Source organism: Ovis aries, chromosome 23 (genome assembly GCF_016772045.2).
Source record: "Ovis aries strain OAR_USU_Benz2616 breed Rambouillet chromosome 23, ARS-UI_Ramb_v3.0, whole genome shotgun sequence".
In the NCBI taxonomy this organism is placed as follows: domain Eukaryota; kingdom Metazoa; phylum Chordata; class Mammalia; order Artiodactyla; family Bovidae; genus Ovis; species Ovis aries.
The window spans coordinates 21,779,424-21,802,033 of NC_056076.1; the positions used below are offsets into that span (position 1 = coordinate 21,779,424).

The 22,610-nt window shown below is 39.7% G+C and overlaps 1 protein-coding gene across 10 annotated transcripts in view; it reads right to left on the reverse strand.

The window, feature by feature from the left end:
- Positions 1–22,610, reverse strand: part of GALNT1 (polypeptide N-acetylgalactosaminyltransferase 1) — a 124,223-nt gene that overhangs the window by 41,131 nt on the left and 60,482 nt on the right. For all 10 annotated transcript variants that reach the window (XM_042239388.1, XM_042239386.1, XM_042239383.1 and 7 more), the window contains one exon: positions 19,118–19,292. In XM_042239388.1, coding sequence (XP_042095322.1) covers positions 19,118–19,292 — 175 coding nt within the window. The remainder of the gene's footprint in view (positions 1–19,117; positions 19,293–22,610) is intronic.

Here is a 22,610-nt window from a genome sequence, read left to right on the forward strand (position 1 = left end):
GAGCTGGACATGACTGAAGTGACCTAGTACACACACAAGACATGGGAGCAACCTAAATGTCTATCAATAGATGAATGGATAAAGAATATATATAATGGAATATTATTCAGCCATAAAGAGAGTGAAACAATACCATGCACACCAACATGGATGGACCCAGAGATTATCGTTGAGTGCTAAGATGCTTCAGTCATGTCTGACTCTTTGCAACCCTATGTACTGTAGCCCACCTGGCTCCTCTGTCCACCAGATTCTCCAGGCAAGAATACTGGAGTGGGTTGCCATGCCTTCCTCCAGGGACTCTTCCGACCCAGGGACAGAACCAGTTGTCTCTTGTCTCCTGCATTAGGAGGCAGGTCTTTACCACTAGTGCCACCTGGGGAGTCAAGAGATTATCATACTAAATGAAATAAGTCATAAAGAGAAAAATACCATATGATATCACTTGTACGTGGAATCTAAAATATGATACAGATGAACATATCTACAAAATAAAAATAGACTCGCAGATTCACAAAATAAACCAAACAAATACCAAAGAGGAAAGGGGGTGAGAGAGGGGTAATAGAAGTTTGAGATTAGCATATACAAACTACTATATATAAAACAAACAACAAGGTCCTACTGTATAGCACAGGAACTATTTTCAATGCCTTCTAATAATCCATAATGAAAAATAATATGTATTTATATAAAACTGAATCACTTTGCTATACAACTGAAACTAACATGACATTGTAAATCAACTATACTTCAGTAAAATAAAATTTAAAAAGAGCCATTTTCATATGGGTCTATTTCTGAGCATTCTATATTATCCCATTAATCCATACATCTAACTTTTTGCCAACATCATAACTGCAGCTTTATAGAAAGTTTTTGAATTGGGTAATGTATTTCCTCCAAATTTATTCATCATTTTCAAATTTATTTTAGTTATTCTTTTTTTTTTTGCGTTTTCAAATAAAAATTTAAATCCCTTGCTCGGATTCTGATGGAATTTCACCGAACATCTACTGAGGAGAATTGACATCTTTTTCTTGAGGGGCTACTATGCATCTGTTTTTAAAGAACATTTTTATTTTTAATTGGAGGATGACTGTTTTACAATGTTGTGTTGCTTCCTGCCATACAACACTGTGAATCAGCCGTAAGTATACATATGTCCCCTCCCTCTTGAACCTCCCTCCTACCCCCACCCCATCCCACCTCTAGGTTGTCACAGAGCACTGGGTGAGCTTTCTGTGTTACACAGCAACTTCCCACTAGCTATCTATTTTACACAGGGTAATGTATATGTTTCAGTGTTACTCTCTCAGTTTCATCCCACTCTCTTCTTCCCCTGCTGTGTCCACAAGTCTCTATGTCTGTGTCTTACGTGTCTATGTATGTGTCTATGTATTCCTGTCCTGCAAATTAGTTCATCAGTACAATTTTCCTAGATTCCATATATATATGCATTAATATATATTTTTCATGCTGACTTACTTCACTGTGTGTAACAGGCTGCAGGTTTATCTACCTCACTAGAACTAACTCAGATTTATTCCTTTTTATGCCTGAGTAATATTCCACTGTACATACAGACCACACCTTTCATCCATTCATCTGTCAATGGACATCTATGCTTCCATGTCAGGACATTGCCTCCGTATCCTATTATAAACAGTGCTTCAGTGAACACTGGGGTACATGTGTCTTTTTGAATTATGATTTTCTCAGGGTATGTGCCAAGCAGTGGGACTGCTGGGCCACATGGTAATTTTATTCCTAGTGTTTTAAGGAACCCCTGTACTGGAGAACTGACATCTTTTACGTTGAGTCTTCCAACACAGCTAGAAAATGAGGCTTCAGTTTCCTCTCTCTGCTGCCTATTTCCCAAGACTGCACCTGTGTTTCAGGTCAAACTGTGGGAGACAGAAAGAGAAAAGCAATGGGAATCTACACATGCTCTGGAGACCAGAGTTCTTCTAGTCAGAGAGGATTTCCCTTCCTCAGACTGCCGCCCTGGCCGCTGCTCTCACGGCTGTGTGCCTTGACAATACTGCTTAGGGGCTGAGAGCATAGGGAAGATTAAAAAAAAAAAAAAAAAAAGAGTTAAAAAAAGCGAACCTTAAGACACCCTCTTTTTGTATCTCAGACCAGAGAGGGCTACTTTTGGGGCTCTCTTTCTGTACCCACAGTGCACTTCTGAGTTTTGGACTAGTAGAATTTTGAGAAGCAGCAGGAAGCAGGCATCCTTTGCTTGCTTCTGACCTTAGCAGGGAGGAGTCCAGTCTTGTTCCATAAAGTGTGATGTGACATTAGAAGCACAATCCATAAAAGAAACAACTGATAAATATGACTTCATTAAAATTAAATTTTTTGTGCCAATGAGCACATTCTGTACCTAAAGGTATCATTAAGCCATTAAGGAAATGGAAACCACAAGCCACAAACTAAGAAAATATTTCGAAATCACATGTCTGATATTTATAATTTGTCCAGAATATATAGAGTTCTTGCAACTCAGCAACAGGAAATCAAATAATCTTAACTTACAATGGGCAACATATTTGAAAAGACATTTCATTAAAGATATAAAAATGGCTGATAAGTACATAAAAAGATCCTCAATATCATTAGAGAAACCCCAATTAAAATCACAGTGAGGTACCACTTCACACCCTGTAAAATGGCTATAGTAGAAAAGACAGTAAAAAAGCAGCACTGGTAAGGATGTGGAGAAACTAGAACCCTCATACACTGCTGGTGGAAGTGTAAATGGTGCAGCTGCTCTGGAACATAGCTTGCCAGTTTCTTAAATAGTTAAAGAGTATTATAAGACTCTGCAATTGGGAATTTGCCGAAGAAAAACAAAAACATATATCCACACAAACTCCTGTATACAAATGTTCTTAGTAACATTACTCATAATAGCTAAAAAAGGGGAACAATTCAAATGTTCATCAACTGGTGCCAGCAGTAACATCCACACAGCTGAGTAACACTGGGCAATAAAAAGGAACAAAGGAGACAGGCCACAATTGGGAGAATCCCAGAAACACTATCCTCAGTCAAAGGACTCAGACACAAAGACTTCACATTATGTGATTCCGTTTATATGAAAAGGCCAAATGAGGCAAGTCTACATAAATAGAGCACATCAGTGATAACTTTAACCTGGGGCTGAGAGTGGGAATGGAGAGTGACTACAGACGCATACCAGAGACTTTTTTTGGGTGAACAAAAATTTTCCAAATGAGTGCAATTGTGTGCTCATTTCACATGCTAGCAAGGTAATGCTCAAAATCCTTCAAGATAGGTTTCAACAGTAGGTAAATCTAAAACTTCCAGATGTATAAGCTGGATTTAGAAAAGCCAGAGGAACCAGAGCTCAAACTGCCAACATCCCCTGGATCATAAAAAAAGCACGGGAATTCCAGAAAAGCATCTACTTCTGCTTCACTGACTATGCTAAAGCCTTTGTGTGGATCACAACAAACTGGAGAATTCTTAAAGAGACAGGAATACCAGACCACCTTACCTGCCTCCTGAGAAAACTGTACATAGGTCAGGAAGCAACAGTTAGAACTGGACATGGAACAACAGACTGGTTCCAAATTGGGAAAGGAGTACGTCAAGGCTGTATGTTGTCACCCTGCTTATTTAACTTATATGCAGAGTACATGATGAGAAATGCTGGCTGGAGGAAGCTCAAACTGGAATCAAGGTTGTCAGGAGAAACAGCAATAACCTCAGATATGCAGATGACACCACCCTAATAACAGAAAACGAAGAGGAACTAAAGAGCCTCTTGATGAAGGTGAAAGAGGAGAGTGAAAAAGCTGGCTTAAAACTCAACACTCAAAACACTAAGATATGGCATCTGGTCCCATCACTTCATGGCAAATAGATGGGGAAACAATGGAAACAGTGGCAGACTATTTTCTTGGGCTCCAAAATTACTGTGGATGGTGACTGTAGCCACGAAATTAAAAGAGCTTGCTCCGTGGAAGAAAGGCTATGACAAACCTAGACAGTGTATTAAAAAGCAGAGACATCACTTTGCCAACAATGATCTGTATAGTCAAACCTATGGCTTTTCCAGTAGTCATGTATGGATGTGAGAGCTGGCCCACAAAGAAGGCTGAGTGCCAAAGAACTGATACTTTCAAACTGTGGTGCTGGAGAAGATTCTTTAGAGTCCCTTGGACAGCAAGGAGATCAAACTAGTCAATCCTAAAGGAAATCAGTCCTGAATATTCATTGGAAGAACTGATGCTGAAGCTGAAGTTCCAATACTTTGGCCATCTGATGCAAAGAGTTGACTCACTGGAGAAGACCCTGATGCTGGGAAAGATTGAAGGCAGGAGGAGAAGGGGGTGGCAGAGAATGAGATGGTTGGATGGCATCATGGACTCAATGGACATGAGTTTAAGCAAACCCAGGAGATAGGGAAGGACAGGGAAACCAGGTGTGCAGCAGTTCATGGGGTCACAAAGAGTTGGCCATGACTGAGCAACTGAACAACAAACTTTCTAAGAGTGGTGATACCAGCATAACTCTGCAAGTTTACTACAGTTATTAATAAATACTTAAAATCACTGCATCATACACTTTAAATGGGTATATTTAAAGGAAAGATGGAGTAAGTGCACGCCACTCTGTTCTCCCAGTGGGTGGAGCCATAACTCCTGGACAGAATGCATGGAGCAGCTGTTTGACGGGACACTGAAATGTGAATGGTAGCAGGTCAACTGGGAAAGGAGATGGTAATTTGAAGTTCCATCCAACCACTGGTGAGTTTTCCATTTTTTTCCTTCTGGTATTAGCCAGGCTGCACTCAAAGGCAACTCCAGAACTGCAAGTGTGCACTAGAATCACAAAGAAAGAGCCCTAAGAGAAGCTCTTTCTGGTCTGAGAGTTACCCCATCTGTAAACTGGGCATACTACCCACCAGGGTAGTAATGTGTACAGCCCCTGAAACATAATAAACACTCAATAAGTGGTATTATTGTTAGTTCTTAACCATCTGAGACTAATTATATAGGATGGAATTGCCAAATTAGATGCCTTGAAATTGTATTAATCTTCTTCCCTAAGATTACACATTACAAGGGTTTTCTTTGACCGTTATTTCTATTGAATTCTTCTTGACACTGGAACAATGTTCTCCTTTGCTACAGTTGTCTTCAAAAACGTGTCCTTGGAGATCCTATAAGGTGGTAAAGGTTCTGCTGCAAGGTGACCTGACACTCCAGCTATACGAGGAGTTAAGCCTACAGCTCAGACAACCAAGGCTTTTCTGGATTCAGATAAGGGGGCGAAAAGGCTGCTCTCTAAGGGCTGCCCCACACTACTCCTCTTCCACCTCTGGGGAACTGGTCTGAAAAGCACCTGTTGGCCAGCTTTGTCCAGCTCAATGGAGGGGTACTTAACTATCAGTCTGACAGTTCTCATTTAACAGTGCATTGTGAATACACTTCAGAAGCCAGACAGTGAAGAGTGAAAAAGAGTGAAGATGGAAAAGCATGCTTCGAGTTGTCTTTTCCTGAGAATTGCACTGGGATGGAGAGCTCATTCTCTGGACAGAGGACTTCTCTGCATCCTAGACCAGTGAGTATTCAAAGCACTAGAGTCTTCCAACAACCTCTGTTAGTGTCCTGACTGTACAGATAAGGAACCTGAGGTATGGAAAGGTCAAGGAACTTGTCCAAAGCCACAAAGCCAGTAAACATCAGACACAGACTTTGACGGTATCAAGGTATTTATGAGAAATTCATCTAGATACAATTCAAAAAGCGAGCAAAACTAACAGTGTAGATTAAGAAGTTCCTAGTATGCACACAGGAGCAGTTCCAGAAGAATAGACTGGAGGGCACGGCGACACCACAAAATTTGAGATTACAACTAGAAATGTCCTAAAAGTGAAAAATAACATGACTGTTTGGATCAAAAGGACACTATATACACTGAGCACGCAGATAAATTTACATCTTGACAGAATACAATGGGCCCAGATCTCACCATTAAAGGAATAAAAATAAAATGTGCAGCTTCCAAACCAAGAGACAGAAAAACATGAATACTAAAAATTTTACCAGTTGAAAATGTAGCAATTAGTATTGCAGGAAAGAAAAAAACAAAGATGGTAAACAAAATATGATTTATTAGATAGAACTTTTTATAAAGCTGTCATTTCTGTAAGTCAAAAATGAATGATTATCAGTTTTATTTGGTTCAGCCTTAAAGAAGTCTAAATATATCAACAGTCACAATAAATGCACATGCCTCAAACTCAACAATTAAAAACAAAGATTATTAGAGTGATTTAAAAATACAAAATTCAGCCATTTAATAGAGGTACACCTGAAACAAAAATCATACAGATGGCTATAAATAAAAAAGGAAAAAAAGAAAAAAGACGCATCAGGAAAATATTAAACTAAAAGTGACATAACAATATCAAAATCAGGCGGAAGAAAGTCAATAAAGATACAGTGAACACTGAGTTTAAAAAATACATGTGCATACGCACACACACATACACACAGTAAATTGTCCTAAATGCATCCAATGCAGCAACCTTGAAAAATAAACTAATAGAATGATACAGAAAGAAAAAAGTGAAGTCACTCAGTCGTTTCTGACTCTTTGCGACCCCATGGACTGTAGCCTGCCATGCTCCTCTGTCCATGGGATTTTCCAGGCAAGAGTACTGGAGTGGTTTGCCATTTCCTTCTCCAGAGGATCTTCCCAACCCAGGGACTGAACCTGGGCCTCCTGCATTGTAGGCAGACGCTTTACCATCTGAACCACCAGGGAAACTGTCAAATCCACAATCACAGTGGAAGTTTTTAATACAACTAAAAAAAATTGCACTTCCTAGATCACAAAGGAGGTTTCAACACAGAAGGCAAAAGGAAATGTACACAGAAAAATTTTAATGTACTTCTAAGTCATCCTGGGTTAAACAGAATTCAAATGGAAACTACAAACTACTTATAAATGAATAAGGATGAGAGAGCTGGCCACAAATGAAGCAACTTAGCAAGCATACACTACACATCAAACTAGCAGGATGCACTGACTTGATTCAAAGATGTAAATTTAGTGTTTGATGAATTTATTACAAAACAAAAATGTTTTAAATTAACAGATTAAGCATTTAAATTAAAGAAGTGAAAAAACAGATTAAACACAAAATAGAAGAAAAGATAGATCGAGAACAAATTTTTTAAAACTGGATAAGCAAAAAAGGAAAAACTACTCCTCCTTTAAAACTTAAAAATTTCAAACCACTAACAAGACTACCTAAGGAAAAAAAGAGAAAAACAATATTAAAAATGAGAATAGATACATAATTACAGATCTAGTAAAAATATTTTAAAATCATGAGGTACCTAAGATATTGCTATGAACAAAACAGAAAAACCAAGCTTTCCAGTTCATCATAAATTACCCAAATTCTAATTGTGATTTGGCTAACTAAAGATCATAATCTGTGAACCTTTCCACTGTGTTCTCTGGAATTCATGGTTACTGTCATTAGCAAAATTCCTTATATTCAAAATCTTTTCATTGAATATTCCTGCCATATCCTACACTAATTAAAATATCCCCCAAGAACACTGTTTCCTGAGTGTTCTTTCAAGGGAAGGCTGGCCTTTTTCAACATCACTGTATCACTGAGGCTGGAGGTGGGGGTAAATATCTCCCTTGTTCCTCACTGCTGTTTCAAGAGTATGTTTTTCCCTCCTCCTGAGGAAGTTTCAGGTCCTTTAAAGACACTGCTACCAGAAGCTGCCAACCCACCCTCGTTCAGTCATCTGCCACGTTCCCAACCAGCTCTGTCACTAGTCTCGTCATCGTATCTCTCGGTCATTCTAGTCTCCACAAAGTCGATTTTTCAATAGTTGGCCTCTCAGATCTGTGCTCTGCTCTGCTCTCCTCCACCATATCTCATCCACTTATGTTCATGCTATTCCCTTAAATCACATCATTACTGATACACTCCATTTTAAGCACCCCAATCTCTGGTCACCATTACCCTTCCACCTCCCAGCCCTCCTCCCTTCCCCTGACATCCAGGTTTATTCCAACTCAGTTACTTCAATAATCCCAGATATTTATCGTCCTTCATTGGGATCTCCAATCCAGACCCTTCCGTCCTCTCACTCGCCGTTACCCTCTTCATGTTCTCCTTTATTATAACCATCACCTTGTATCTCTCCCTAGTCTATCTCACTAGCTTGGCATTATCCCAATCCTCGCTAAATCCAGCTTTCTGCTGATTTTGCACCTTGCGCTGGGGCTGCTGAATAAATACAGAAAACATATGAGCATGGTGACTGGTCTCATTTTCAGTTTACAAACACAAACCTCAAGCAGGCTCCTGGCACTAGCCAGTATTCCCACTATAGTTCCTAGTTAACCCCTTTAGGAGAAGGCGATGGCACCCCACTCCAGGACTCTTGCCTGGAGAATCCCAGGGACGGAGGAGCCCAGAGGGCTGCCGTCTATGGGGTCACACAGAGTCGGACACAACTGAAGTGACTTAGCATAGCATAGCCTAGCATAACCCCTTCAAACTGCTCATCTCCACAGAGTCCCAATACCTTTCCTACCCTCCTCACACATAGGTGTAACCCCTGTTTCTAATTTCACTGAAAATGCCATCAGATGAGGATTTCCATACCTTCGTCAACACACTGACCATCCTGTAGGTTTCTGTGATCATAAACATTGAGCCTCTTCCCTGGTATACTGGGAAAGTCTGAATTATCCCTGTTCCTGTCTGAAACCAATTACATTCCTTCTCATCTACTCAAGTTCAGTGCTCTTGCCATAAGTCTCCCAAACTTCCCTCAATGGGATCATTTCTATCAATATAGAAACATGTTGTACTATATGCCCTTGACTGCATGATCCCCCCAGCTTACTGCCCCAATTCTCTTTTTCCAACTACTACATATCAAAAGGGCTGCTGTACTTGCTGTCTCCCCTGCTTCCCCTCCCACTGAGCTTCTCCCACTCTTTTTTTATGTTGATTTTACATGAAGCATAACAGAGTGTAAAAAAAAACCCAACATAAATTTAGAGCGAATGAGTTATCACACAGCAAATGCTCATGTAATCATGACTCAGATGAAGAAACAGGAACACGGTGGGCACCTCCCAAGTCCCTCTTGCTCCTGTATCTTTTCTTTCCTCTCAAAAGCACTCTTTAGTTTCTCAGACTATATTTTCCAGATACAGTAGATGCCTCTAGGTAAAGGCAGCCTCCAAACTCTAAGCTCATTTCTCTGGGTTCCATCTTCTCTCAGACTTTGGCTCTGAAATTCTCCACTACCTTCTCATCTCTGCCTTTTAACCTTGGGACATTTTCAAGCAGATGCTTTTCATGTATTTTTTCCCAACATTCTATATGTTCAACTGGAGAGCTTGGTTCAGACCACCAGCCACTACAGAAATTGAAAGTCTCCCCATTCTTTTAAATCATGATTTCATTCCTATTACTTCGAAGGAACAATTCTGTCCAATAACCTCCATATACTGAAATCCAGTGGTCAATTTAGACGTCTCATCTTACTTCACCTCTCAGCAGATTTAACATAGTTGGCCAGCTCCTCCTTGAGACATTATTTCACCTCTCCGCAGCCTCTTGCTAGACCTTCCTTCTTTTCTTAATCTTTGCCGGCTGGAACCCTAACCTCTTTTTCACCTCATCCACTCCTGGTGGATAATGGCTGGATATCTCAGCCAGTACTGTGTCTTTAACTCTCCTGTTCCTTTAGCGACTCCATCTGCAACCTCTCCCCTGAACGCCAGGATTTTATAAATATGTGCTAACAATTTTTGATTTCTATCCCCATATTTCTACTCTCCTCTTCTTTCCATCTTGGCAAGAAAGTATCACTATATGAAAACTATCACTATAATTCAGATAGCTCATCAGATCTGTTTATTTCTTTTGCTCCACACCCAATGTGTCAGCACTGATAGCTTCTGTCTTAAATATACAATCAGAATTTGAAAAGTTCTTCACCTTGACCATGCCTCTATCAATCTTACTCATGACACTCCTACACTCTGCATGAACATCTCATCCACTGGAGCTGGAAAAACATAAACTGGCGAAACCACAGTGGGAGCAATTTCTTAAAAAACCCTATGAAATTTAAAGTGCATTCCTCTCAGCACAATTATTTCGTATCTCTGTGAAACTGACCATAATCCATGGTAACAAATACATTTTACAGTAATCCAGAACATATATTACTGAAACAATGATTAATGAAAAATAAACTTATTACATGAAACATACTGATATCTTCTATTTCACTAATTAAAACACTAACAGGTACTCACATTGTGTATGAAATACCATGAAAAAAAAACAACGAACTTAAGGCCTAACGTTTTCTAAATTGATCTCATATCTAATATATCTCATATATTAATAGCCGAAGGGTCATGACCTGCAATTTAGGTTTTTTTATTTAATTTGCTTTATTTTTCGGCCGTACCACCCAGCATGTGGGATCACAGCTCCCCACCCAGGGATCAAACTTGTGCCCCTCCACTGGAAGCTCCGAGTCTTAGCCACTGGACCACCAGAGAAGCCCCACAGCCTACATTCGGACAGCACTGTTTCAGGGAAAACTTCTACATCCGTACAAGAGGTGTAAACGACACGCTGGCTTAAAAAGGATAGGTACAGATACTTTGTGACTTTAAAGTAAAAGCGAAATCAATTAACTGTGATGCATATTCACACAATGGACTGCCACAAAGCAGTTAAAATGAATAACCTAGAACTACATGCAATGCCACGGCCAAACTTCAAAATCAAAGCTTAAACAAAAACAATTTTAAAGCTGTAGAAGAATATGTACATATGCTGTACTAGCATTTGCTAAAACTATGAAACTGTACTATGTGTTATTCAGGCAGGTAGACAGGAAGACATGCAGCAACGATAAATGCAAAAAATCAGACCTACAGTTAGGGAGGAATGGAATATAACTGAGGAGGGATACACAAATGGTTTCAACTGTAGCAGTAAAGCTTTACTGCTAAAAACAAAATATGAAGAGAATATGGCAACTTATTGAAATTCAATAAAGTTAGGGGTTGGTACAAAGCTTTGTTATCTCCTACAGCTTTCTGAATGTTTAGACCATTTCATTCAAAAAGATTAATACTTAAGAGACCACCAGTAAAAATGGAAAATGCAAAAGAAAAAAACGAAGTATTTTAAAACATATTTTTTTTAACTATACCATGTATGTCTTAGGGCAACAGATAAACAATCAGGGAGCTCACTAGACTTGTAAAACAAAAAAATTTACATTTCATGAAGCAGGTGGAAAACCACCCTCTATGAGGATATACAAAGAGTAAGATTTGGGACTTCACTCGTAGCCCAGTGGTTAAGAATATGCCTCCCAAAGTCGGGGATGCAGGTTCAGTCCCTGCTTAGGGAACTAAGATCCCACATGCCAAGGGGCAACTAAGCCCACACGCTCTAGAGCCCACGCACCCCAACCAGAAAAGCCCACTCACTGCAGTGAAGACTCAGCACCGCCAAAACAACAACAAAGAGTAATAATTACATTACAATACTGTTCACAAAATCTTACTTAACTCAAAATATCCATCAGCCTTGGAACTACTATTTACAGAATTATAACAAAGTTACGGCAAACACGCGGAAGGATACAAAACGGTAGGTCTTAAAAACTGTAAGCAGAGCAATTTTCAGAAGTTCATCAAAATCATCTAAAAGAACCTTATCCGAAATGAGAAAACAGAATTCTGCAGATTTTGATCTGTTTCCAGAGTTTTATCTAATCTTAGGTGGACTAGTTAACAAAATGAGGGGGAAAAAAAAACCAAAACTTTCAGTAATTAGGTCGAGAAAGAAGGGAATCCGAAGTCAGAAGACCTAGATTCGAGCCTGATTCAATTGTCCTGGGCTACAGCAATCTCTCTGAGGCACTTACCAGCAGCCTGCCACATGGGACTGATAATTTTTTAAACCAAATTAAAATTACTTAAAAAACTAGAAAGATGAAAAAGCTATTGTTATACTAAACATCTCAGAAATATTTCCATGAATAAACAAGTAAATTGCAGGGTTTTATGTCTATATTTTTAAGAAGTCAGAAAACAATGGCAAGCAGTTAGTAATTAAGAATTTAACCAATAAAAGAAATTCAAAAGAATAGCTGAAAGACAGCCTAAGAGTTCTCCCTGGAAGTAGAACAGAAAGATGAGAAAAGATAAAAATAAAAGGGACTAAGAGAATCAATGCAAGCAGTCCAAAGCCTGGCTAATAGGAGTTTCAATGAGAGAACACAGACTGATGGGACGTATCATTTGCATGCTTAGTAGCTTCTAACTCTTTAAGACCCTTTGGACTACAGCCCTCCAGGCTCCTCTGTTCATGGGATTCTCGAGGCAAGAATACTGGAGTGGGTTGCCACTTCCTACTCCAGGGGATCTTCCCAACCCAGGGACTGAACCGGCATCTCCCAAGTCTCCTGCATTGGCAGGAGGATTCTTTACCACTGAGCCACCTGGGAAGCCCAATGAGACATATAATAGACCTGCCTAATAAGCCACAACTCACTTGACTTCAAGGATATTGGCACAAAACACAGGGAAGAGAGGAACAGTCAATGGTACCAGTGATGCAATTAGCAAAATGCAGGCTCAGGAAGAACATAAGACACTGTGAAAGTGAATGAGTCACTCAGTCGTGTCCAACTCTTTGCGATCCTATGGACTATACAGTCCATGGAATTCTCTAAGCCAGAATACTGGAGTGGGTAACCTGTCCCTTCTCCAGGGGATCTTCCCAACCCAGGGATCGAACCCAGGTCTTCTGCATTACAGGCTGATTCTTTACCAGCTGAGCCACAAGGGAAGCCCATAAGACACTTTACCTGGTCTTCAAATAATAAACCATGAGGGTCAAAAAGAAGAGGGAACCTACAGACTGAGAAAAACTTGAGAGAGATACCTACCAGTTGCAATCCTGATACAAACACTATTAAAAAGGGAAATATATGACATAACTAGGAAATGCAAATACTAACTGGGTATTTCAGGTTACCAAGGAATCACTCACTATTAATATATTTTGAGGTATGAAAAATGGTACCATGATTTCTCTTTTTTCTCCCTGATTCTAAGAGTCCCATCTTTCAGAGATAAATACTGTAATATTTACAAATGGTATGTCTTTGTCTGGGGCTGGGGAATCTGCTTCTCATCTCACTCACCTGATTGATCTCCCAAATCCACAAACCGTGTGGGCTTCTCCAAAGCACGACTCCTCTCATGTCAGCTGGCTGACCCCAGAGTCACTGATCCACGTGAGAATAAAAGACCAAACTGGAAACCACAGTGTATTTTATAACCTCCCCTTCATGGATCACAGCTTTTTTTGTGGCAAAAGGGCTTGCATAACTCAGTGAAACTATGAGCCATGCCTTGCAGGGCCACCCAAGACGGATAGGTCATAGTGAATACTTCTAACAAAATGTGGTCCACTGGAGGAGGAAATGGCAACCCAATCCAATACTCTTGCTGCAAGAATTCCATGAACAGTATGAACAGGCAGAAAGATATGACACTGGAAGATGACACTCCATCACTTGTACTGTGTCCTGCTGGTCATACAGACCAACCCTGGCACAACAGAGAAAGAGACATCCAGAGAGGAAATACCAGGAGATGGAGACTGTTGCGGGACATCTTAGAGGATATAAATGAGGCTACACAATAGAACTTTCAGAAATTATTGAAGCAAGGTGATGAATACATTAGGGTTCACATTATTATCTCTATTTTGTATATATTTGAAAATTTCCATAATAAAAAGCTTTTCAGAATGTTTTTAAACAAGGAATAAAAGCACGCAGATGGAATAAGAAGGTTTAAGGGAAAAAAAGGCTCTTCAGCGGTAGCAGGGCTGTGCCGCTTCCACCTGGAAGCAGCCTCGTCCCACAGAGACCCAGCGGTTGCCAAAAAGACTGTTTTAGCAGCTGGACTAGCAATCCAGCACAAAGCAAGAGTTTTTCAAGTCTGAGAGTTCTCATTAAGCCCCAAATCTGGTGCACAAGCATTAAGTATCACATCATTGAAACACTGATCTCATCATCATAAAGTTGTTCACTCTGCAAAAACTAGCGCTTATAATACAATTTAAAACTACTCATTAATAAAAGTATCTTCAAGAACCATATAAAAGACTTTTAAAAAACATTTAATAAAACATATTGATAGCAGTGATATATTTAGGGGAATTATCAAAGTACAAAAATAACTCTCCTATAAACAGTAATAGTTAAGGTTCTTTTAAACATCACTGAATCTGAGACTTCCCTGAGAAACCTAGCTTGCTTCAATAACTGTTAAATTATTCAGAAAGTACAGTTTGTGAAAATCTAAGTTTATAATGACGCTTCTTTTGATTGATGTCCACCTAACCAGTTTGCTAGATGAACAGATACTCTCCAGACCCTTAGTTTAGTTTTCATAGGCACAGTATCCAACGGTTTCCTTATTCTGACTTCATTCAAACCTGTGCCATGTAATGATAAACCATGACTGCCTTCTGTGAACAATTTTTAAAAAAATTTTCCCTGGAGTATCTTTTCATGTGTTTGTTAGCCATCTATATGTCTTCTTTGGAGAAATGTTTGTTTAGGTCTTTTTCCCACTTTTTGATTGGGTAGTTTTTCAAATGGTATTGACTTGTCTGAGCAGCTTGTATACTTTGGAAATTAATCCTTTGTCAGTTGTTTCATTTGCTATTATTTTCTCCCATTCTGAGGGTTGTCTTTTCACCTTGTTATAGTTTGCTCTGCTGTGCAAAAGCTTTTAAATTTAATTAGGTTCCACTAGTTTATTTTTGTTTTTATTCCTATTACTCTATGAGGTGGGTCATAGAGGATCCTGCTGTGATTTATATCAGAGTGTTCTGTTTTCCTCTTAAGAGTTTTACAGTTTCTGGTCTTACATTTAGGTCTTTAATCCATTTTGAGTTTATCTTTGTGTATGGTGTTAGAAAGTTCTCTAATTTCGTTCTTTTACACATAGCTGTCCAGTTTTCCCAGCACCACTTACTGAAGAGGCAATCTTTGTCCCACTGTAATATTCTTGCCTCCTTCTGTCTAATATCCTTGACTCCTTGCCTCCAAAAATATGGTACCCATAGGCATGTAGGTTTATCTCTGGGCTATCTTGTTCCATTTGTCTATATTTCTATTTTTGTGCCAGTACCATACTGTCTTGATGACTGTAGCTTTGTGGTATAGTCTGAAGTCAGGAAGGTTGATTTCTCCAGCTCCATTCTTCTTTCTCAAGATTGCTTTGGCTATTTGAGGTCTTCTGTGTTTCATTATGAATTGTGAAATTTTTTGTTCCAGTTCTGTGAAAAATGCCATTGGTAATTTGATAGGGATCACACTGAATGTGTAGATTGCATTTGGCAGTACAGTTATTTTCACAATACTGACTCCCTGGAGTTAATGAGTTTTTTTTTTTCCTTCTTGTGATAGTTTTCTATGTAATTATTACTAATTTTCCATTGCCTTCTCCAGCGGACCATGTTTTGTCAGAACTCTCCACCATGACCCAACTGTCTTGGGTGGCCCTGTACTGCCTGGTTCATAGTTTCATTGAGTTACTCAAGGCTGTGATCCATGTGATCATTTTGGTTAGTTTTCTGTGACTGTTGTTTTCATTCTGGAGGCCATGGGATTGCATTCTTGCTTTTCCTGTCTGTTCTCTGATGGATGAGGATAAGAGGCTTGTGCAAGCTTCTTGATGGGAGGGACTGGCTGTTGGGAAAACACGTCTTGCTCTGGTGGGCAGGGTCATGCTCAGTAAATCTTCAATCCAATTTTCTGCTGGATGGGGCTGTGCTCCCTCCCTGTACTTTGGCCTGAGGTGGACCAGTCCTGGAGTCTGCAATGTCCATGACAGAGATAGAGGCTCTGTGATAGGGCTAATGGCAAGAGGACTTACGGCAACAGGCCATGCCTCCCAGAACTGCTGCTGCCAGTACCCCTGACCAGAAGGCAGGCCACTGCTGGTTCATGCCTCTGCAGGAGACAAAGCATGGTCCACTGGAGAAGAGAATGACAAACCATTTCAGTATTCTTGCCTTGAGAACCCCATCAACAGTATGAAAAAAAGGTAAAAAGATGTGGAACTGGAAGCTGGGCACTGTCCCTGCAGGTCAGTAGGTGTCCAATACTCTACTGGGAAGAGCAGAGAAATAGCTCCAGAAAGAGTGAAGAGGCTGAGCCAAAGTGCAAATAATGCCCAGGTGTGGATGTATCTGGTGGTGAACGTAAAGTCTGATGCTGTAAAGAACAATACGGCACAGGAACTTGGAATGTTAGGTCCGTGAATCAAGGTAAATTGGATGTGTTCAGACAGGAGATGGCAAGAGTGAACATTGACATTTAAGAATCAGTGAATTAAAATGGATGGCAATGGGCAAATTTAATTCAGATGACCATTATATCTACTAGTGTGGGCAACAATCCCTTACAAGAAATGGAGTAGCCTTCCCAGTCAACCGGAGTTCAAACTGCAGTACTTGGGTGCAATCTCAAAAACAAAAGAATGATCTTGGTTCATTTGCAAGGTAAACCATTCAACATCACAATAATCCAAGTCTATACCTCAACCACTAACGCCAAAAAAGCTGAAGTCGAACAGTTCTATGAAACAACAACAAGTCCTTCTAGAACTAACAGCAAAAAGAGATATCCTTTCATTATAGGGGACTGAAATGCAAAAGTAGGAAGTCAAGAGATACCTGGAGTAACAAGGAAGTCTGGAGTACAAATGAAGAAGGGCAAAGGCTAACAGAGTTGTGCCAAGAGAACTCACTGCTCATAGCAAACACCCTCTTCTGGCAACACCAGAGACGACTCTACACATGAACATCACCAGATGGTCAATACTGAAATCAGAATGACTGTATTTTTTGCAGCCAATAACGGAGAAGCTCTATACAGTCAGCAAAAACAAGACCTGGAGCTGACTGCAGCTCAGATCATAAGCTCCTTATTGCAAAATTCAGACTTCAATTGAAGAAAGTAGGGAAAACCACTAGGCCATTCAGGTATGACCTAAATCAAATCTCTTATGATTATACAGTGGAAGTGACAAACAGATGCAAGGGATTAGATCTGATAGACAAGAGTGCCTGAGGAACTATGGATGGAGGTTTGAAACACCGAACAAGAGGTGGTGACCAAAATCATCCCCCAGGAAAAAAAAATGCAAGAAAGCAAAATGTAAGAAAGCCTCCTGTCTTAGGAGGCCTTTCCAACAACTGAGAAAAGAAGAGAAGTGAAAAGCAAAGGAGAAAGTTAATGGATATATCCAACTGAATGTAGAGTTCCAAAGAATAGCAAGGAGAAATAAGTCAACCTTCTAAAGTGAACAATGCAAAGAAATAAAACAATAAAATAGGAAAGACTATACATCTCTTCAAGAAAATCAGAGATACCAAGAGAACATTTCATGCAAAAATGGGCAAAACAAAGGACAGGAAGAGGGCCTAACAGAGGCAGAAGAGATTAAGAAGAGGTGGCAAGAATACACAGCAGACTGGTACAAAAGAGGGTTTAATGTTCTGGATAATCACGATGGTGTGGAGACTCACCTACAGACAGACATCCTGGAGTGCGAAGTCAAGTGGGCCTTAGGAAGTATTACTACGAACAAAGCTAGTGGAGGAAACGGAATTCTAACTAAATAGTCAGTCTTTGCTTCCTCTAAGCTGCTTAAAGTTCTGAACTACACTTTCCATGTTTGAGAGTATTCTGTGATATCTAGTATTTCTTGGTTATCTATCATAAAAAATGGAAGGCCAAAAAACTGACTGTAAGCTCTCAGCGTGTGAGGCTTTCTGACTATGAGTCTCCTTCATTGGCGTGATCAGGCTGCCGTCACTGAATTGGAGAGTCTCTGATGTCAGTGTCTGCACTTGTTTTCCTTTTCTTTAGGGCTAGTCCAATTCTGTTGAAAAAGATCTTCGAATCTCTTGCCTGGAGGGATAAAAGTTCAGCTGCTGGCATTACTGTGAGCCACAGAAGGCAAGGTGGCCAAGGGGGTCTCAACAGCTAGAATGTTTACTTTATCCACCTTTCTCTGTATAGTTCCTTTGCTTTTAACAGCACCCGTTGCCCTCTAGTCCAGATATCTTGTATCATATGGCACAGCTGGACATTAGGTGCTGATTGGAGTATAAGACAGTACAACCATCTTAGAAAAATGTGCTAAAACTATGTAAGTGTATATACTATTCCTTTCCCCAATATATACACCAAATAGAAATGAGAGTCTAGGTCTTCCTAAAACATTCACAGAAATATCACCATAGCCTTTATTCATAATAGTGAAAAAGTGGAAACAACCCAAATATCTATCAGTGTGTAAGTTATGGTACATTCACGTAACAAACCACCACACTGCCATGGAAAACAGTAAGTTTCTGATACACGCAACAACATGGATCTCAGAGACACCAGACTATAAACAGTATAGATTCATCTATAAAAAGCTCAAAGAAAGACAAAGTTAACCTATGTTTAGAGATCAAAACAAGGGCTGCCCCTGGGGTTGGGAGTACTGACCAGAAAGGAACATAGGAGAACTTTTAGAGGTGATGAAAATGTTCTATAATTTGATTTGGACGATGATTAGACAAGATAACATGTATGTAGCAATTCACTAATTTGTATGCTTAGGCCTGTATACTTCACTGTTTTAAGATACACACACCTTAAAATGATCCTTTATAAAACTGATTATATAAATGCTTTGGTAATAATGAGGTTTAAAATCCCTACTAAATCCATCAAGATAAACAATTATCTTTCAAAGCCTAAAACACATGGTCCCAATGATCTCTAGAACTTGAGATATTATTTTATCAGCATTTAATTATTTCTTAAGTGGGGGGTGGTGGTAAGAAGTAACTCAGCGATGTAACATTCATTTCAAGAATAGTGAACACTGAAGTGCAGTTTACTGAGAATTCAAAATATACTTTTCATTCACATTAAATACTATCAGGACCACACTAGGTACTTACCCTTCTAACCTAACATCTGGTAAAGATCTGTTGAGTGCAATCATCTCACTTGCCATTAAATTGAACTGATTGATTTTAAACATCTCTTTCATCTTTTCTTGATCCTCTTTAGGAATGACGACTGGTTTCCCCATTTCTCCAGGACCTTCATGAGGCTTTTGTACTGGCTCTAGAACTAAGAATAAGGAGGAAATTTAACGAACATTAATTTTATAGCAATTAATTCATGTTTCTGTTGAATAACATTTATGTTTGAACTATGCCCTCAACAACCAGAGCCACCTCTGAGGCCATCCTCTACCAATCTGAGACACAGCCTAGGGGCTGCCCTGTCCCCTGCTTCCACACTGTGCCCTGACTCCAGACCTTCTCACCATGCACAACTCACCTGAATCACTGCATGGCCTTGGCACTCCCATCTCGAATATTGTGGCCACAGTAACTTCTCTAAAGCATAGTCTTCACTGTGCTATTCCCATGGTCTCTGGGAGTCTAATCTCTTTAACAAGAAATTTAAGTTTCCAAACCTCCCACCTGCTGGGCTCTCAACTTCCCAGCCCCCAGATGCTCACCCTACCTCAGGCAGCACCTCCTGTTCTCCCCTCTGTGCCTCACGTCTACTTGCATCGGGGCCTTTGCTCACACTGGCCTCCTCCCTTGGCACCTCCCACCCCTACCTGTGCAACACCAAACCCACACTAGTCCTTCAGGCCCAGCTAAGATGGCTTCCCTCCTGCAGCTTTTCTGCATCTCTCTCAGGTGACAGCTTACTACTTTTGACCACATCATTTCATCCAGGGCTCTATGTCTCTAATCAAATGTTGTTGTTGTTTAGACGCTCAGTCATGTCTGACTCTTTGCAACCCCATGGACTGTAGCCCGCCAGGCTCCTCTCTCTGTTCATGAGATTTCCCAGGCAAGAATACTGGAGTGGGTTGCCATTCCCTTCTCCAGGGGATTGTCCCAACCCGGGGATCAAAACTGCATCTCCTGCACTGGCAGGAAGATTCTCTATCACTGAGCCACCAGGAAAGTCCCTCTAATCAACAGCTCTCCCTAATATGACTGCTAAACATGCCTATGACACCCCAGCTAGCTAGATTATGATTTCTTTTTTAGCTGGAGTTTTTTGTTTATTCATGTACCTTCTGTGGAGTTTAGCAGTGTTTAATAGGCATTTTATAACTATATGCTAAATTAATACATAAGTACAAGTGTTATTCAAAATAAATAAAAATGAAATCCTAGAATTAACAATAGTAGACATTATAATAAGCATTATGCAAGGTGGAACATTAAGAAATGTAATTCTAATCAGAAGTAATGTTGTCTCTTAACATAGACTTGTTCCTCAGTATCCACAAGGGCCTAGTTCCAAGACTACTGTCACCCCGCCCTGTGGATACCAAAATCCGCAGAGGTGCAAATCCTTTATATAAAAAGGTATGTGATACAATCACCCCTCTGCGTAATCCACAGATACGGAGGACTGGCTTTATTAGTAAAAAGAAGAATATTTCTGACCAGCAAATCCCAAATCTTGTTCCTAGTTATGTACTTTTGAGATATTAAAAAGTGTTCCAAGAAAAACGTGTTCTAGAATATATTAAATTTGAAAAAATTGTGTTAAACTTCCCACCTAAAAGGGATGGATAGAGAATGAGGTGAGGGTAAGAATGGGACGAAACTGTTTATACATTATTTTTTAAGCTGAAAGTTTTATTCTCCTGCAATGTGTTTTTAAGGCATCCCTCCAAAGTCTCTGGATGGAAATGTCTGAAGAAATCGTGGCAGTAGATGAACCAGGAGTTTTCTTCAGACAGGCTTTGTCTGACCAAGAACAGCTCTTGTCGGCAAAGCTAGCCTACAGGATGACTGTCCAGCGCAGGGACAAAGCAACCTTTCTATACCAGAGGTGCAGAATATTACTCACTATGCCTTCAACATAAAACATAAACAGAACATAAAATCTGTTTTAAAGAACTATCAAGGAAAAAATGGTGTATAATAATTGTCCCCATTCTCAGAGCTTAGAAACTGTGATTTTAGGAAGGAAGTTAAAATATTAGGAAATAACTTGAAAAATCATAGGAAACTCCTGTAATACAATTTTAAAAAACAAATCCTATCTAATGTTTGCCAAGTAAGCTCTTTAAATATAAGAATTTTTAAAAAATTCTCAGTGACAAAAATTTTCAATGACAAATATAATAAAAACTGTAAGTACAGAAACATAACGCTCATATAAACTTTTAAAACGTAAAAAACCATAAATTATTAAACTCTCGGAGTCAATTCCTACCTACCTGTCTCTGAAAATAAAGAGCAATGAACAGATTCGGGGATTGGGACACTCAGAGGTCAGTACAAAGCACTGGGGTTCTGGAAGTCACACTTACCTTTTGTGGCGGCACAGACAAATAAGGACTAGGTGGGAGACATCTAGTGGCCCCAGTTATAAGTATCCTTCAGTTACCTGTGCCCTATTAGTATAAGACGTTGCTTTAAAGAAAAGTTAAAACGGAAACATTCTCACACTGCTCAGTTTTTAAATTTTTAATTGAGTATTAAGTTATATAGAACACCATCTGTAACATATTTTTGCCTGGCGCAAGGTGAGATAGAGTAGATTCTGAATGTAATCAAGTCCCTGGACCCACTTATCAATTCACAGGAAATACTACTGGGGACAGAGGTCTGAATGTAATCAAGTCCCTGGACCCACTTATCAATTCACAGGAAATACTACTGGGGACAGAGGACATGATTTAAAAAAAAACATTAACGGAATGAAATCCTGACTGTGGAAAACTGGAGAAAAGAAAACAGTTTCTTCTTCAACAACAACCAACAAAGCGGGGTGGGGAGGACAAAAAGAAAGAGGTACCACGTATCTATGCCACAAGGCTAGCTTCGCATCGACAGCTGCTGAAGACATGATGGGTGTGTGGAAGTTGCTCAGTCATGTCTGACCCTTTGTGACTCCATGGATTATACAATCCATGGAATTCTCCAGGCCAGAAAACTGGAGTGGTAGCCATCTGGTAACCCGTCTCCAGATGATGGGTATATGGGAGATCAATTTCTCTAATTTTGTTTATGTTTCAAATTTTCCATGAGGATTGGGGGAGTATGAAGGAGCACTCAATAAATTACAGTAAGAACTAGTAAGACTAGTAAGTATAAACTTGATTGCTTATAGCCTAAAAGACTGTATGACCAGAAAATTAAAATCCTGCCCCATCACAGTGAACTCCAGCCTGGAAGTCTTAAAGAATTGGGCAAAACTGTATAACATACAAAATCTTCCTGGCTACAATACTTTACAAATTTGATCAGCTGGTACTTATTAACAACCTGAATATCTAGTGTAATACCCACATTACATACTTTAACCTACTGATACATGTGAGTTTTCAGAGCCACATTTAAAATGACCATTAATCAAAAGTCTTGTGACTACTACTTACAGAACCCCCACAATACCTGAAAT